The 18,002-nt window shown below is 54.5% G+C and overlaps 1 protein-coding gene across 9 annotated transcripts in view; it reads left to right on the top strand.

Moving 5' to 3' along the window:
- LOC105472472 (pericentrin) overlaps positions 1-18,002 on the top strand; it is a 120,066-nt gene that overhangs the window by 21,000 nt on the left and 81,064 nt on the right. For all 9 annotated transcript variants that reach the window (XM_071095877.1, XM_071095876.1, XM_071095873.1 and 6 more), the window contains 10 exons: positions 816-896; positions 1,430-1,685; positions 2,142-2,197; positions 4,587-4,761; positions 5,271-5,407; positions 7,681-7,792; positions 9,350-9,572; positions 10,809-10,890; positions 12,320-12,494; positions 13,874-14,091. In XM_071095877.1, the coding sequence (XP_070951978.1) occupies positions 816-896; positions 1,430-1,685; positions 2,142-2,197; positions 4,587-4,761; positions 5,271-5,407; positions 7,681-7,792; positions 9,350-9,572; positions 10,809-10,890; positions 12,320-12,494; positions 13,874-14,091 (1,515 nt within the window). The remainder of the gene's footprint in view (positions 1-815; positions 897-1,429; positions 1,686-2,141; positions 2,198-4,586; positions 4,762-5,270; positions 5,408-7,680; positions 7,793-9,349; positions 9,573-10,808; positions 10,891-12,319; positions 12,495-13,873; positions 14,092-18,002) is intronic.

Genomic DNA, 18,002 nt, shown 5'->3' on the forward strand with positions numbered 1-18,002 from the left:
AGATGGGGTTTCATCATGTTGGCCAGCCTGGTCTCGAACTCCTACCTCAGGTGATCCGCTTGCCTCGACCTCCCAAAGTGCTGGGATTTCAGGTGTGAGCCACCGTGCCTGGCCTGTTTTTGGGACTTTGACTTTACACTAAGTCATTTAAGCAGGTTCAGTGTTTTTCCATCATTTTTAAAAAAATGAGATATAATTAGCAAACATAAAATTCACCATTTTAAAGTACAGACCTCGGTGGCATTCAGTACATTCACTGTGTGAGCACCACCTCCAGCGGTTCCAGACGTTGTCACGGCCCCAGAAGGAAGCCCAGTGCTCGTGGCAGCAGTACATTCACTGTGTGAGCCCCACCTCCAGTGGTTCCAGACATGGTCGTGGCCCAGAAGGAAGCCCAGTGCTCGTGGCAGCCACCCCCACTGTCCTCCCTCAGCTCCTCGCAGCCTCAGGCCACTCCATGTCTACGCATTTGCGGATCCTGAACACTTGATGTAAATGGAACGTCATGCGGCCTTCCCTGTGTGCTCTGTCACTCAGCCTCACGTCCTCAGGGCTCCTGTGTTGCAGCCTGAGCTGGGGCCTTCATTCCTTCTTGTGGCTGAATGGCAGCCCACGTTTTGTTCAGCCGTTCGTCCCTCAGTAGGCATTCGGGTTGCTTCCACCTTCTGGCCATTGCGAGTGATGCTGCTGTGAACAGCTGTGAATGGGATTTTGTGAGGGCGTGCGTTGTTCGCTCTCGGCCACATCACGGTGGCTTCTTAGTGACTGTTTTCTCATGTGAATGCTGGACCACATTCTTTGCCTTTCTTCCCCAGGAGTGTAAACAAGAATGTGAACTTGCCATTACTGACCTGCAGAGCAGCCGTGAAGAGGAGGCTGGCCTGCAGCAGAGTCAGGTGACCTGGCAGGGCCCGCACAGGCTTGCGGTATGGTGTCTGTTATCCCCACAGGGCACAGTGGGCATCCAGGTGGGGGGGGGGGCGGACGCTGCCATCTCCTCTCTCTGCCTTGTCTGTTTCCACGTTCTGTGTGGGGGGCCATCAGCAGGGCGGGTGGAGGAGACACAGGTGGATGCCAGGGGTCAGGGGGCCTGGTCAGGTGCATGCCACGTGAGTGACACACTGACCTCAGGGCTGTTCACTCTCCCTATCAGCTGCGGAGCCCCCTCCGGGTGCACACGGTACCGTCATACAGCGAGGGAATTCGGGGTGCCGGTGCTCCGGGCGGTGATGGGCTGTGGGGTCACTGGCAGAGGAGCTGGGTGGCGTCTTGGTGGCATCCAGGCCTCTGTGTCCTGCCCCCACCCCCAGGGGATGTCTGCTGTTGCCCTTTCTGTGTCCTCCTGACTCATTCTCATTCATGCTTCTGTGTCTCCCTGATGCGCCCTGGTTCTGACCATGGGCCTTACAGAGGCCTTCTCTCCCCGCAGGCTGTGCATGGCCTTGAACTGGAGGCGCTGCGTCTGAGTCTGAGCAACATGCACACGGCGCAGCTGGAGCTGACCCAGGCCAACCTCCAGAAGGAGAAGGAGACGGCGCTGACGGAGCTGCGGGAGATGCTCAACAGCCGGCGTGCCCAGGAGCTGGCCCTGCTGCAGAGCAGGCAGCAGCACGAGCTGGAGCTCCTCAGGGAGCAGCACGCACGGGAGAAGGAGGAGGTGGTGCTCAGGTGTGGACAGGAAGCAGGTACTGCATGGCTGGGCGGGTGTGGGTGACGTGTGGGCTTGGCGTGGGCATTCTAGTGCCTCTTCCCTCTTGGGGTTGGGAGCGGGGGCACCCTGGCACTGTCTCCCCATCTCTGTTCTCATCACCTTGCCTGGCATCTGGCACCATGAGGGGGTGAACAAAGGGGGCCTTGGGTTCTCGTGGCCAGGAGGTTATTAGAGCGGGTTTCCAGGTGGTCTGTGGTAGGTGGGACCCAGGGCTGGCCTTCACCTCCTGTCTTAGATCGTCCTGTGTGTCTGGAAGCCACGGTGTCCTCAGTTTATTATTAAAGCCAGGCATCGTCACAGACGCATCCTGCTAGCGCGTGAACACTGGCACGTGTCCAGTGGGTGCCAGAGCCTGGTCGTTTCCTGAGCGGTTGGGTCACTGAAAAGGTTGGGATGGAGTGGCCTGAGCTGCTTTTTGTTTTTCTTACAGCCGAGCTGAAGGAGAAGTTACAATCAGAAATGGAGAAAAACGCCCAGATTGAAAAGGTACCCAGGACTGATTCTAAAACGCACGGCTCCGTGTATGTTGTTTTTCCTTTCTCCCCAGCTCCCACGAGGACGCTCCTCGTCTTGATTCAGACAGAAGCCAGTCGAGGCTTGATTAGAATATGCTGGTTGAAAGTGTATTGCAGTCTTTGTTTATATCGTTTGTCAGAAAACTTGTTGTTTCACATTGACTTGTAGAACATAAAGGCACTGATCTGCCCTTCTATGCTGGCTTCTGAGTGGCCCCCGTGGCCTGCCCCTGAGCTGTGTTCTGGGACACAGCTTCTGCCCTCGTGGCTGTGGCAGTTCCCTGCGGTGCGTAGGGTGTGGGTGCTGGGGTGCTGGGGAGAATACCACACAGGGAGGTGTTTTGGGTGGGGTGGGTTGCACCTGCTGTGGGTGGCCTCACTGGGGACCACTGGGGACCACAGGTAGCAGTGCCCCGTCATTGCCAGGCCCTCCGCTAGAGGGCTGAACTGTCAGCAGTGCTGAGTGTGGAGGCCCCTCTTGAGCCAGGCATCCGGGCAGCTCTCAGGCCCTTGGCAGAAGGTGGATGTCAGTCCAGGCTTGGAGTTGTGTCCCGGTCACCTGCCCCTCTGACCCAGGCAGTGAGACTCATTTCTCAGAGCACTTGAGACAGAGCCCAGCCCTTGGGTGGAGGTCAGCAAAGTTGCCATTGGCCCCTGGGTCTTGTAGGGAGATGTATTTCTAACACGTTGAGGGTGACCATGTGGATTAGGCCTTGTGTTCAGAGGCTGGTCTGTTTCGGGGTGGTTGGTCCCTGTGCAGAGGCTGGTCTGTTTCGGGGTGGGTGGTCCTTGTGTGCAGAGGCTGGTCTATTTTGGGGTGGTTGGTCCCTGTGCAGAGGCTGGTCTGTTTTGGGGTAGGTGGTCCTCTCCCTGTGTGCAGAGGCTGGTCTGTTTCGGGGTGAGTGGTCCTTGTGTGCAGAGGCTGGTCTGTTTCGGGGTGGGTGGTCCTTGTGTGCAGAGGCTGGTCTGTTTCGGGGTGGGTGGTCCTCACTGGCTGTGTTCAGAGGCTGGTCTGTTTCGGGGTGGGTGGTCCTTGTGTTCAGAGGCTGGTCTGTTTCGGGGTAGGTGGTCCTTGTGTTCAGAGGCTGGTCTGTTTCGGGGTAGGTGGTCCTCTCCCTGTGTGCAGAGGCTGGTCTGTTTCGGGGTGAGTGGTCCTTGTGTGCAGAGGCTGGTCTGTTTCGGGGTGGGTGGTCCTTGTGTGCAGAGGCTGGTCTGTTTCGGGGTGGGTGGTCCTCACTGGCTGTGTTCAGAGGCTGGTCTGTTTTGGGGTGAGTGGTCCTTGTGTGCAGAGGCTGGTCTGTTTCGGAGTGGGTGGTCCTCACTGTGTTCAGAGGCTGGTCTGTTTCGGGGTGGGTGGTCCTTGTGTTCAGAGGCTGGTCTGTTTCGGAGTGGGTGGTCCTTGTGTGCAGAGGCTGGTCTGTTTCGGGGTGGGTGGTCCTTGTGTGCAGAGGCTGGTCTGTTTCGGGGTAGGTGGTCCTCACTGGCTGTGTTCAGAGGCTGGTCTGTTTCGGGGTGAGTGGTCCTTGTGTGCAGAGGCTGGTCTGTTTCGGGGTGGGTGGTCCTCGCTGTGTTCAGAGGCTGGTCTGTTTCAGGGTGGGTGGTCCTTGTGTGCAGAGGCTGGTCTGTTTCAGGGTGGGTGGTCCTTGTGTTCAGAGGCTGGTCTGTTTCAGGGTGGGTGGTCCTTGTGTTCAGAGGCTGGTCTGTTTCAGGGTGGGTGGTCCTTGTGTTCAGAGGCTGGTCTATTTTGGGGTGGTTGGTCCCTGTGCAGAGGCTGGTCTGTTTCGGGGTAGGTGGTCCTCTCCCTGTGTGCAGAGGCTGGTCTGTTTCGGGGTGGGTGATCCTCGCTCCCTTTTCCTCAACTGCTTGCCTCCTGGATGCTTCTGCTTTTCTGTCCTGCCAGCATTCAGGCGAGAGACTGGGTGTCAGGCCTGTCAGGGCAGTTTAGTTGGGGGCCATGACTGCCAGTTCTTTTTTTTTTTTTTGAGACAGGGTCTCGTTCTGCCTCCCAGGCTGGAGTGCAGTGGCACAATCACAGCTCACTGCAGCCTTGACCTCCTGGGCTCACTTGATCTCCTGCCTCAGCAGCCTCCCGAGTAGCTGGGACTATAGGTGCATGCCACCACACCCCACTAATTTTTGTATTTTTTTTGTAGAGATGGGGTCTCACTATGTTGCCCAGGCTGGTCTCTAAACCTAACTCCTGGGCTCAGGCAATCTGCCGGCCTCAGCCTCTCAGAGTGCTGGGATTACAGACATGAGCCACTTTACCTGGCCTGCTCATAGGTTTTGACTGTGTGATTTAAATTTCTTTAGCACAGATAATCAACTATTGACTTTAATTTTTTTTTCTTTTAATTTAGACCCTGAAGGAAGACTGGGAATCTGAAAAAGATTTATGTTTAGAAAATCTACGCAAAGAATTGTCTGCAAAGCATCAGTCAGAAATGGAGGATTTACAAAACCAGTTTCAGAAAGAATTGGCAGAACAGAGAGCTGAGTTGGAGAAGATTTTTCAAGACAAAAACCAGGCTGAATGTGAGTAATGAGAATGAGAAAGTTTGGAGTGGGACTGAGTTTTCCTGGGTAGTGCTGGAAGGAATGTCGTTCATGTCACCATGTGTCATTGCGCACACGTTTCCTGCCTTCTAAATGCTGGATGGCTCCGTGCACGTGTGACATGCTGGTGGCTGTCAGGGGTCACAGGTCTCTCAGGGTCCTTAAACCTTCCCGATCTTTGTTTCAGAGATTTTTCTTGGCATGTTCAGTTGCTAAATTATTATCAAAGCAGCAGCGTTGTGCTTGTTCATTTTTGAAGCTCCAGGGTTGTGTGTTCCAATGTGACCCTCCTGGTGGGTGGCATGGGTAGGCGATGTCCCCTTGCGCTATCAGGCATGTGAGGCTCAAATGAGGGGCCCGGGGGAGGTGGGGGTGCCCAGGATGGGGCTCTGGGTGGCAGCGCTCTGCATGTGCCATTATTGTCACTGAGGTCGCCGTTGAGGAGAGTGATGTCTTGTAAACCAAGTGGCGTTGCTTTACCTTTCTAGCGGCCCTTAGGAACCTGGAGAGTCAACATCAAGCAGCCATTGAGAAGTTACGTGAAGACCTGCAGTCCGAGCACTGCCGGTGTTTAGAAGACTTGGAGTTCAAGTTCAAAGAGAGCGAAAAAGAAAAACAGCTGGAGGTGGGTAGTAGCCTGGTTATTTTAATTACTTGGTGGTGGGTAGCAGCTTCGTTATTTTAATTACTTGGTATATTAGGGATTTTTGTTTGTTTGTTTGTTTGTTTTTGAGACGGAGTCTCGCTCTGTCGCCCAGGCTGGAGTGCAGTGGCCGGATCTCAGCTCACTGCAAGCTCCGCCTCCCGGGTTCACGCCATTCTCCTGCCTCAGCCTCCCGAGTAGCTGGGACTACAGGCGCCCGCCACCTTGCCCGGCTAGTTTTTTTTGTATTTTTTTAGTAGAGATGGGGTTTCACCGTGTTAGCCAGGATGGTCTCAATCTCTTGACCTCGTGATCCGCCCGTCTCGGCCTCCCAAAGTGCTGGGATTACAGGCTTGAGCCACCGCGCCCGGCCTATTAGGGATGTTTTAACAGATTTTGGAATTGGGCTATTTCATATTATGTTATTTGCTAAAACTTAAGTACTAAATTTGAAGAGACTGGCTGGGCACAGTGGCTCATGCCTGTAATTCTAGCACTTTGGGAGGCCAAGGCGGGCAGATTATGAGGTCAGGGGTTTAAGACAAAAATTAGCCAGGCGTGGTGGCGGGCATCTGTAATCCCAGCTACTCGGGAGACTGAGGCACGAGAATTGCTTGAACCTGGGAGGTGGAGGTTGCAGTGAGCTGAGATCGCACCACTGCACTCCAACCTGGGCGACAGAGTGAGCCTCCATCTCAAAAATAAATAAATAAAAAAAATAAAATAAAATAAAAAATAGAAAGACTGTCAGTGGTGAATAAAAGTGTAAGCATATAGTCTGCGAGAGTGATTTAATAATGATGTTCAGTCTTATACTTAGAAATGCATATTCTTTTTTTTTTTTTTTTTTTTTTTTGAGACGGAGTCTCGCTCTGTTGCCCAGGCTGGAGTGCAGTGGCCTGATCTCAGCTCACTGCAAGCTCCGCCTCCTGGGTTTACGCCATTCTCCTGCCTCAGCCTCCCGAGTACCTGGGACTATAGGCGCCCGCCACCTCGCCCGGCTAGTTTTTTGTATTTTTTAGTAGAGACGGGGTTTCACTGTGTTAGCCAGGATGGTCTGGATCTCCTGACCTCGTGATCCACCCGTCTCGGCCTCCCAAAGTGCTGGGATTACAGGCTTGAGCCACCGTGCCCGGCCAGAAATGCATATTCTTTACAGGTGTCCCTGAGACAGTTACACAAATTTCAAACACTAGGTGGGAGTGTAAGGCCACATCCTCTAACAGTAATCCAGTACACATGAGATTCCTAGGAAAAGTTAGCAAACATTTCTGCTGTGTGTATTCAAGATGCTTCTCTAATGAAACGCTACATGTCAGAATGTCGATGTGGCCAGGTCCTCATGCCTGACAAACCTGAGACTCAAACTGAGTATCCCAAGAATTAGTTGAAGAAATTAAAGCATAAATCAGAGATAGGGTTAATCGTAGTGTGTGAAAGATTTACAAACCTGAGAATACGGAAGTAGTTGGGGTCTGTAGTCTTAGAGAGGCCTATCTTGGGCCCCTTGTGTCTCCCAGTGGGCCTCTGGTGCCCACATACCCTCCTCTTCTGCAGAGTCTAGGCCGGGGCTCACTCTACACCCCCATTCTCTCCCTGGGCCCTTCCAGGCTCTCCCTCCCAGATGGGAAAGAGGGGGCTGGTAGCATCTTCTGGTCCTGATGCCTGTGATGGGGAAAGATAGGAGGGGCTGTTTCCACGAGAAGGACAGGCCAGCCCCAGGTGCAGCATTGCCCAGGAGGACATCACGCTGTGCCGCGCTGGGCTGCACTCTTGGTGAACGTACAGAGAAATTTAGTGTCAGTGTAAGAGGGACCTGCTTCCTTAATGTGAAAGTATTGAAAGTGAGAAACTCCCTATTTGGTAGTCTTGGGTACTGTGGGCTAGTAAGACTCCCTCCATTCCATTCAGCAGTCTGTATGTGTGACCCTAAACTGAAGCAGGGAGGTGCACAAGATGAAACCGCACAGCTGCGGCCGGCATGGAACCTGGCCGTGCCAACTCCTCGGCTGAGACAAACAGAGCTGGAAGTTCCTGAGATTCTGAAAGTGCCTGGCCTCGTGGGGCCAGCACTGACTGATCCCACTTGTCATGGACAGAGCTCTCTCGGCCTCTGCTGTGGCTGGCTTTCTCTGAGCTGCAGGTTTGGGATGTGAGCTTTTACCCTGAGGATCGCCGTGGCAGGGATAAAACCACTGCTGGGGTGGGGGCCTTGAGCTCATGAGAGTCTCACCCGGACGCTTTGCTTTTTCCAGTTAGAGAATCTTCAGGCATCGTATGAAGACCTGAAGGCACAGTCACAAGAAGAGATCAGGCGCTTGTGGTCCCAGCTTGATTCTGCCAGGACCAGTAGACAGGAATTGAGTGGTAAGGAATTGTGTTGGGAAATTCAGATCCTCCAAAGCTGAAGCTGTGCATTTTTCATTGTTGTAACCCCAAGCCAGAATTTAACAATTCCAGCAAACACAAAAAAGTGGATTTACCTGCTTGACATCCTGAAGGTTGAGGTGCATGGTTTGAAGGTGGAGGTTTGCTTTGTGGGAGACAGCCCTGGCTGTATGCTAAGCAGATCAGTGCAGCAGTGGCGTGCACCTGTGCGTCCCTCAAGGCCGAGACTGACACTCTCGGGGTGCCTTCAGGTCTAAGGAAAGCACCAGTGGTGCTGAGCGTTTGCCTCGGAAGGATGGTTGAATGCTGTCCAAGAGTGGGCTCACCTGGTGTCTGGGGTCACAGGGCAGTGCCCCACATCCTGCTGCCAGGCTCCTGTGGCCCCGGCTCTCCAGGCCACTTGGTGAAGGCAGCTCTGGTCCCGGTGTCCCCTTATAGCTGAGCGCCTCTGGAGACCCCGACCCCAGGCCCGCTGTTCCATGTCGGAGAGGTCTCTGTGCCACGGGGAGGATGGTGCTTGAGGGCAGGGGCTGGCCAAGCCCAATTCAGGCACCGGCGCCCAGGGCCACAGGACAGGAGGGTGAACCACTGCGTGTCTCCTGGTGCTCACGCGCAGACAGAGCCTTCTGGCCCAACTTGTCCTTGTGGGTGGTGGGATTTGGAACAAAGAGCACTGAGGAGAAAGAACTGGAGACACTGCCACTGTCACCAGGGCACCAGGCCTGGCTCCACCTCCCAGCCCTGCACCCTGTCGGGACCATGTCGAGAGCATGTCGATTTACCTTTCCCTGGGGGTCTGTCTGTCACTGGAGGCTGGAGAAGAGAGAAGCTGAAGGGGCCACAGGCACAGCTGGTCCCTGCAGGCTCTGGCTCTGGCTTGGTCCTCTGCTTGTCTCTGTCCTGCCTCTTGGGACCCATGCAGAGAACCCCTATTTGCCGTCTCTGGGGTGCCTGTCGCTGGCTGTCAGCCACTGTAGAGCAGCGGGCTGTATTCTGACCACGGTAGCCATGGGGACACGTTCTCTTAGGGTCCGTGGTGCTTCTCTGCTGCTGTGTAACAAATTAGCACAAACTTGGTCGTCTAAAACAACACAGTTGTTAGCTTACAGAAAGTCCAGGATGGTGCAGCTGGGTTTTCTGTTCAGGGTCCCCCATAGCCCACATCCTGGTGTCAGCCGTCGTGTGCCAACCTGATGCGCCTGCTTCCGGGTTGGAGGTTGGTCTGGATCCAGTTTCCCGGGGCCGCAGGACTATTGCTGTCTCCTTGCTGACGGTGCGCACCACATCCCTGCCACTTCGAGGGCTGCTCTTGCTCCCGGCCCCGTGGCTCTCGCCACCGCTTCCAGAGAGCTCTCCACGTTCAGGGGCATACGCGAGTCTAAGCCGCGGGGGTCCCTCATCACGCTCAGGTTCTGGGATGGGCCCTTTTCCGAGTTCTGCCCCTGGTTACCACAGGTAACCAGGCTCTTGCCTCTCGCCTGTCTTGTTCTGCGTGTCCCATTTTAAGATGATTGCCTGACTCCGTTGTGTATGCAGAGCTACATGAGCAACTCCTGGCGCGAGCCTCTCACGTGGAAGATTTAGAGCAGCTGAAACAGCGAGAAAAAACCCAGCACGAGTCCGAACTGGAGCAACTGAGGATTTATTTTGAAAAGAAATTAAGGGATGCCGAGAAAACTTACCAGGAAGACCTAACCCTGTTGCAGCGGAGGCTGCAGGGGGCGAGTGCAGATGCTCTTCTGGACCCTGTGGAAGTTGGGTACGCAAAGCAGCTTCCAGCCTCAGTTCTGGCCGCACAGGGGCCGGGCTCCGAGTTCAGGGGTCATTTTGTTGGTGATTTTGTGCCAGTGGGCACCAATGGCCTTTTATACACACACATTTTATGGTCCAGACTCAAAAGATGACACAGGCGTGGGCGCCTGAGCGTGGCCTGCATGTGTGTGTGTGCGAGCTGTTGGTGGCCACACTCGCGTCCGGGCCTGTGTGTACGTGTTGGTGGGGGACGCGCTCTCATCCAGGCCAGCACGTGCGTGTGCACGAGTCAGTGGGCACACTCTTGTCCAGGCCAGCGTGCATGGGTGTGTTGGTGGCAGGCGTGCTCTCCTCCAGGCCTGCGTGTGCTTGTGTCAGTGGTGGCCACACTCTCGTCCAGGCCTGTGTGTATATGTTGGTGGTGGACGCTCTCTCGTCCAGGCCAGTGTGTGCGTGTGTATCAGTGGCAGGGGCGCTCTCCTCCAGGCCTGCGTATCTGTGAGTCAGTGATGGGCGCACTCTTCTCCAGGCCTGCGTGTCCCTGTGCTGTGTCCCTGGTGTGTGTGTGTGTATGTGTGTGAGAGAGTGTGAGTCAGTGACAGGCGCACTCTTGTTCAGGTCTGCGTGTCCCTGTGCTGTGTGTGCTGTGTCCCTGGTGTGTGTGTGTGTGTGTGTGTGTGTGTGTGTGTGTGTGAGAGAGACTATGAGTCAGTGACAGGTGCACTCTTGTTCAGGTCTGCGTGTCCCTGTGCTGTGTGTGCTGTGTCCCTGGTGTGTGTGTGTGTGTGTGTGTGTGTGTGAGAGAGACTATGAGTCAGTGACAGGTGCACTCTTGTTCAGGTCTGCGTGTCCCTGTGCTGTGTCCCTGGTGTGCGTGTGTCAGTGATAGGCATACTCTCATCCAGGTCTGTGTGTCGTGTGTGTGTGTGTGTGTGTGTGTGTGTGTGTGTGAGAGAGAGAGTCAGTGGTGGGCACACACTCTTCCAGGTCTGTGTGTCGTGTGTGTGTGCATGAGAGAGAGAGAGAGAGTCAGTGGCGGGCACACTATTCCAGGTCTGCGTGTCCTTATGCTGTGTCCCTGGCTTTGCAATTGCCACGGCTCCCTGCACGTGGGCATTGCCCGTCCTTGACTGGAAGCATGAGGAGGCACTTCTGCTGTGAACGGTCGGTCCTGGGGAGGAAATGGAGCGCGTGTGGAAAAGGGACATGTGTGTAAAGTTTTTATAAAATGTTTTCCTTTCAGGTTGTCCTGTGTGGGTTTAGAAGAGAAACCTGAGAAAGAAAGAAAAGATCACGTTGATGAACTCAACCCTGAGCGACTTAAGGTAATTGGCCGCACGCTGAGAAGAGGGAGAGTCCTGTGCTTTTGACCTTCCAGCCGGGCGTCTTCCACATATGGAGCCTGTGTTTCCATCCCTCCCGCCTTGTCCAGGGGAGGAAGGCTGCTTGAGGATGCTGCCCCGACCTCACTGCTGCTCCACAGGGGCCTCACCGTGCACTGTTTGATCAGGAAAGGGGGTGGCTGGGGGAGCCGGAGCCCCTCCCTCAGCCCCGGGATGCCCTAGCTTGGGCAGGGCCTCCTCCCTGCAGTGGACTGCGTTTGTCAGACTTGACAGTGGCAGTTCGAAGGGTGTGAAATTGTGTCTTTGCTTTGAGTACAGACAGAGTGTCTGCTGGCTTTTATGTTTCTTCCTTGAGTTGCTTCCATGCTGCCATTTCTGTCACCTTTAACTTCTGTGGGGCAGTGCTGTCCAAGCAGAACTTCTGGGATGATAGTGTTCTGGGTCTGTGCTGCCAGCGTGGTGCCCGCCAGTACATGTGACTGCGGACTGCTTGCTGTGCAGCATGAGCAAGCCCAGCGTCGGGCTCCAGAGGACACACAGGAGGGCAGGGAGGAGATGTGGGGCAGCACTGCATGGCTTGTTGCACGGTGGAACCAGTGGAAGGGAACCCGGGCATCTTGGCCCAGCGGCCAGGAGCCCTCACTCTGGAGCAGGGTCCCTGGGCCTGCTGGAGAGCACGACCAGGAGCCCTCACTGGAGCGGGGTCCCAGGCCTGCTGGAGGCCACAGGGTGGCCAGGCAGGGTAGCAGCGGGCTGTGTGCCAGTTTGAGTTCCCTGCAAAGCAGACCCCAAGACAGAATTCGCTGCACAAGAGGCTCTGGGGGGAACGCCAGAGAAGGGCAAGGGCCCAGCTGGAACAGGCAGCCAGGACCTTCCCATGAGCAGGCCCTGCCCTGGAGAGAGAACCTGGGAAGGGGTGGGGTGGGCAGCCCCACCAGGTGTCCCTGTATCACCTGAGAGCCAACCCCTGCCTCTGTGCGTGGGTGTGATGAGGACACAGCTGTTAGTGGGCGGTGGTCACAGGAGGCTGGCCTTGAGAAGAGAGCCCAGCCCTGAGATGTGAGGCCACCAGCAGAGACGCGAGGGGCACATGCCCTACTGACCTTGCTGCTGAGATCATTGAGGAGAGGTCTGTCCAGTCCAGGGCTCTTCCCCGCCTGGAGAGCACCCTGTCAGTGCCACCAGTTCGTGTATGTCTTCCAGAGGCCTGGCTAAGAGACAGGTGTGGGCTGGAGAGCATGTGAGCATGCCTGTGGGCTGGCAGGGTTCACCAGGGCGCCGCGTGTGGTCTCGTGAACCTGGTGAGGTTTGAGTTTTCTTTGTGCGTAGTGGGAAACACCTTTGAGGGTTATAGCTGCCAGTGAGGTAGCTCGGCTCACTGATGTGCTTGTCCCACGTGGTTTCTCTGTAGGAGAGCCTGCCATGCTTCCAGGCAGAGTTAGAAGAAAGCCACAGGCACCTGTTGGAAGCGCCGGAGTCTCCCCTCTGCATCCAGCGTGAGGGGCACGTCTCAGACAGACGCTGTGCGGAGACTTCAGCATTGGGACAGGGGTGGCGTCTGGAGCCCTCCGAAGGGCGCAGCCAAGGTGGGCCCCTCCCGCCCTGCCATGGTGTCGGCAGATCCCGGGTCTGGGGGAACGTTCTCCGAGAGCCTGGGAGCCTGGGTTCGATCCAAGTCCTCCATGAAGCAGCTGAGTGCTCCGACCTCTTCTGCTGGGGTTGGCACCTCAACAGAGTGTGTCCTGATGAGGGTTTGGTGTTAGAGCGGGATCACTGGCTGGGCAGGAGCGTGGGTCCTGGGCCAGCGCCCCAGCAGGGCAGGTCTGACCTGGGTGGCCACCCTGGGGGTCATGGGGATTGCTGGATGGACGTGGTGACCACTCACCTTTGGAGGGAGAATGTGTGTCCACTGGGCCCAGGGGAGGCTTTTCCAGGACCCTGCTCTGCTCCCAGCAGGCCCAGCTCCCCCAACTCACCGAGTCAGGCTAAGGTTGTGGGATGTCCAGGCAGGGCACGGGGCACAGGGCTGTGGGGTCAGAAGGTGGGATGTCCAGGTAGGGCACGGGGCACAGGGCTGTGGGGTCAGAAGGGGATGGAGAGGAAACCTCAGTCATCTCACAGTTGTGGTCCCGTGGCGCCGGACACTGACCACTCACGGGTTCCAGGAGGGGCAGGCAGCCTTGGCCACTGGCGTGGACTGTGCTGATGGTGGGGCTGCCGTCCATGGTGGGGGTGAGGGGCTGAGGCCATGGGTCCTGTTGGGAGGTGGGTGGTCTGACTCCACTCTGGGCTGTGGCCAAGGTGAGAGAAGCCTGGGCCTCCTTCAAGCTGGGGGGTGGTGCCTGCATCTGGTTCTCACTCCCGTCTGTCCTGCACCACAGCTGTCCCCACAGCCGCCCCTTGATATGCATGGTTGTCAGCGCCACTGGTGCCTGGCCACCACGTAGTCCATTCTGCCTTTTTCCTCTTCTGCAGAGGAAGAAATGGGCTGGTGGGGGTAGTGTGCCCGGGCACAGAGCAGCAGGGGGAGGGGCTGGGACGGGAACCCTGGCGGGCCCCTGAGCTCAAGGCCCTGTCCTTGTGGCTGCCTCATAGACCCTGAGTGACACACATGTGCCCACATCTGGTCACAGGCATGAGGCTCACTCAGGAACTCGTGGAGGGTCACTTGTCACACCTGACATGAAGGAGTGGCCTGGGCAGGCCGTGTAGCTGTCGTGTGGGCCCAGGACATCGCTGTGACTCAGGACGGGGCTGTGCTGGGGCAGCATGGAGGCGTCCCAAAAGGGAGGGGAGACTTGAGAGAGCCGTGCCTGCTTTCATCTCTGAGTCAGCACAGAGCTTGAAAATCCATAGTGTCTGCCGTCAGAAGCGTTTATAGGTTGCCGTTCTGCCTGTGCAGATTGTGGGCTCCGTCGAGGGCCAGCTCTGGCCTGACTGTCTTCCCTGCTCCTTATCCACACAGGGCTTCCCTGGGTGCATCTCCAGGGCGTGCAGGACAGGGCCTTGGAGGCCGACACAGAGGTGGCAGCCAGAGTCTTGGGTCTGGAAACTGAGCATAAGGTTAAACTTTCGCTTCTTCAGACTGAACTCAAGGAAGAAATTGAACTCCTAAAAATAGAAAACAGAAATTTGTACGAGAAGTTGCAGCATGAAACCCGTCTGAAGGAGAATTTGGAGAAGGTGAGTCGTGACTCCACAGCCCAGCGCCTCCCGCCTGAGTCCTCGCTCTCTTCCACTTGAAAGGCTTGTGTCCTTGTGTGTGGAGGGGCGTCCTGGAGATAGCCCAGCACCTGCCACATTTGTAAGGGCAACAGTCCTGTAAATTCTTGAAACTGTTCCTGGCAATGCCAGTAGTGGGTGGTGGTTGGAGAGAATCTCGTCAGAGTCAGCACAGGGGCAAAACTGAAGTTCTAAGTGAAGATTTCTTTTTTTTGTTTTGTTTTGAAGCAGAGTCTCATTCTGTTGCCCAGGCTGGAGTGCAGTGGCACGATCTCAGCTCACTGCAATCTCTGCTTCCTGATTTCAAGTGATCCCCTGATAGCTGGGGTTACAAACATGTGCCACTATGCCTAATTTTTTTTTTTTTTTTTTTTTTTTTTTTTTTTTTTTTTTTTTTTTTTTGAGACGGAGTCTCACTCTGTCACCCAGGCTAGAGTGCAGTGGCCGGATCTCAGCTCACTGCAAGCTCCGCCTCCCGGGTTTACGCCATTCTCCTGCCTCAGCCTCCCGAGTAGCTGGGATTACAGGCGCCCGCCACCTCGCCCGGCTAATTTTTTGTATTTTTTAGTAGAGACGGGGTTTCACCGGGTTAGCCAGGATGGTCTCGATCTCCTGACCTTGTGATCCACCCGTCTCGGCCTCCCAAAGTGCTGGGATTACAGGCTTGAGCCGCTGTGCCCGGCCAATTTTTGTATTTTTTGTAGAGACAGTGTTTGACCTTGTTGGCCAGGCTAGTCTCAAACACCTGACTTCAAGTGATCCACCTGCCTTGGCCTCCCACAGTGCTGGGATTACAGGTATGAGCCACCATACCTGGCCCTCTGAATCAAGATTTCTTAGGGAAACTGTCTAGGTGTCCTCAGAGGGCTCCGGGAGGAGGCACGAGCCTGGGTGCCAAGCACGTTGGTGGCCTCTGATGCTCACCCCACGTCTTAAATTGCATCCACGTTCCCCAGGCTCTTCCTGTGCTGTTTTGCCCCATGGAAGAGGCGCCCTCTGACACTCTTCCTCGCCCTTTGCGAGTGTGAAGTCACTGTCATGTCATAAACGATGGTAGAGCGACAAGACAGCAGCCTGCACATGGCCCCATGGGCTTGTTACAGCCAGGGCAGCTCGGGGCCCATGGGCTTGTTACAGCTGGGGCAGCTCGGCCCATTCCATGCTGGAGCAGTGGAGTTAAAGTGAACCGAAATTATTGTGTCTTGTCATGTGTGTTCTGACTCAAGCTCATGCTTGTGACAGTGTTTTCGTTTCTGTTTGTGTCCTGTTTCTCCCACTCCTTTGCTCCTCCCTGTGAATGTCTCCCCGAGAATGATTTTCATTCTCCATCAAGAGACAGCTTGATAGGCAGCTATGATGACCTGCAGGTCTGATCCGTTGCGGTTTGGTAAACTCAGGTGTTGGTAAGGACTTCCAGCAAAATAGAGGTAAGGGTAGAGCCCTGTGGGGAGCCGGGCAGGTGGTAGGTGGGCCGATGGCCGTGTGCCGATGGCACCTGCAGCCACCAGTGTGTGGCTTTCTCTGGCACTGTTGGCTGAAGACAGACTTGCCCAAGTGACTTGTTTTGTTTTTGTTTTTGTCTTTTTTCAGACGAAGTCTTGCTCTGTCACCCAGGCTGGAGTGCAGTGGTGCAATCTCAGCTCACTGCAACCTCCGCCTCCCGGGTTCAAGCGTTTCTTTTGCCTCAGCCTCCCAAGTAGCTGGGATTACAGGTGCACACCACCAGGCCCGGCTAATTTTTTTAATTTTTTAATTTTAATTTTTATTTTTGAGATGGAGTCTTGCTCTGTTGCCCAGGCTGGAGTGCAGTGGCGCAATCTCGGCTCACTGCAAGCTCCGCCTCCCGGGTTTACACCATTCTGTATCAGCCTCCCGAGTAGCTGGGACGACAGGCGCCCGCCACCACGCCTGGCTAATTTTTATTTTTATTTTTTTTTGTATTTTTAGTGGAGACAGGGTTTCACCATGTTATCCAGGATGGTCTCGATCTCCTGACCTTGTGATCCACCCACCTCCGCCTCCCAAAGTGCTGGGATTATAGGCATGAGCCACCGCACCCGGCCACGCTAATTTTTGTAGTTTTAGTAGAGACGGGGTTTCACCATGTTGGCTAGGCTGGTCTCAAACTCGTGATCTCAAGTGATCTGCCCGCCTTGGCTTCCCAAAGTGCTGGCATTACAGACGTGAGCCACTGCACCTGGCCCCAAGTGACTTTTTGATGCTCGTATCTTTATGATTTTTGCAGGCCACCATTTTACCTCCTTGTATCAATTATGGGCAGAGGACTGTGGATTTCTCTCTTGTTAATTTTAATTCTTGTTTTGAATATGTGGAAGCTCTGTTGTTACACATGTACACATTTATGATGTAATGTCTTCCTAAAAAAAATCCACTTCCTGTTTTTTTTTTCTTTTTTTTTTTTTGACACAGTATCACTCTGTCGCCAGGCTGGAATGTGGAGGCACGATCTTGGCTCACTGCAGCCTCCGCCTCCCGGGTTCAAGCGATTCTCCTGCCTCAGCCTCCCGAGTAGCTGGGACTACAGGCACGTGCCACCACACTCGGCTAATTTTTGTATTTTTAATAGAGACGGAGTTTCATTATGTTGGCCAGGCTGGTCTCGAACTCCTGACCTCATGATCTGTCCGCCTCAGCCTCCCAAATTGTTGGGATTACAGACGTGAGCCACCGCATCTACCCTCATCTTTTGTCGATACAGTCGTTCTAACCTTCGTGTGCATTTTTATCTGATGTATCTTTTTTTATTCATTTTATTTTTTATTTTTTATTTTTTTTTTGAGACAGGCTGTTGCCCAGGCTGGAGTGCAGTGGCACAGTCTTGGCTCACTGCAACCTCTTCCTCCCAGACTCAAGGGATCCTCCCACCTCAGCCTCCCAAGTAGCTGGGAGTACAGGTACGCACCACCATGCTGAGCTATTTTTGTATTTTTTGTGGAGATGGGTTTCACCATGTTGCCCAGGCTGGTCTCAAGCTCTTGGGCTCAAGTGATCCACCCGCCTCAGCCTCCCAAAGTGCTGGGATACAGATGTGAGCCACTGCACCTGGCCTACTTTTAATCTATTCAAAGTAAAGTGCATTTTATATGGACAGCATATAGTTGGCAATTTTTTTTTTTTTTTTTTTGAGATGGAGTCTTGCTCTGTTGCCCAGGCTGAAGTACAGTGACGCGATCTTGGCTCACGGCAAGCTTTGCCTCCCAGGTTCATGCCATTTTCCTGCCTCAGCCTCCCGAGTAGCTGGGATTACAGGCACCCGCCACCATGCCTGGCTAATTCTTTGTATTTTTAGTAGAGACGGGGTTTCACTGTGTTAACCAGGCTGGTCTCGATCTCCTGACTTTGTGATCTGCCCGCCTCGGCCTCCCAAAGTGCTGAGATTACAGGCGCCGCCACCACGCCTGGCTAATTTTTTGTATTTTTAGTAGAGACGGGGTTTTCACTGTGTTAACCAGGCTGGTCTCGATCTCCTGACCTTGTGATCCGCCTGTCTCGGCCTCCCAAAGTGCTGGGATTATAGGCGTGAGCCACCGCGCCTGGCCATAGTTGGCAGTTTTTAAGCCATTCTGATAATGTCTGCCTTTCAATTGCAGTGCTGAGTCTATTAATGTTTATTGTAATTACTGACGTGGTTGATTTAGGTCTTCTGTTTCACTGTTCGTTTTTTCTATGAGGCGCATCTGGTGGTCACGGTTCTGCTTTTCCTTTTTTCTTGTGTTTTTGGGTTATTTGAATATTTTCTAGAATTGATTTTAATGTATTTGTTGACTATTAAATTATTTTTCTTTGCATTATATTTTTAATAGTTGCTCCAGGGATTAAAATACACATTCTTGGCCGGCGCGGTGGCTCAG

This window comes from Macaca nemestrina, chromosome 4, assembly GCF_043159975.1.
Source record: "Macaca nemestrina isolate mMacNem1 chromosome 4, mMacNem.hap1, whole genome shotgun sequence".
NCBI classification, from domain to species: domain Eukaryota; kingdom Metazoa; phylum Chordata; class Mammalia; order Primates; family Cercopithecidae; genus Macaca; species Macaca nemestrina.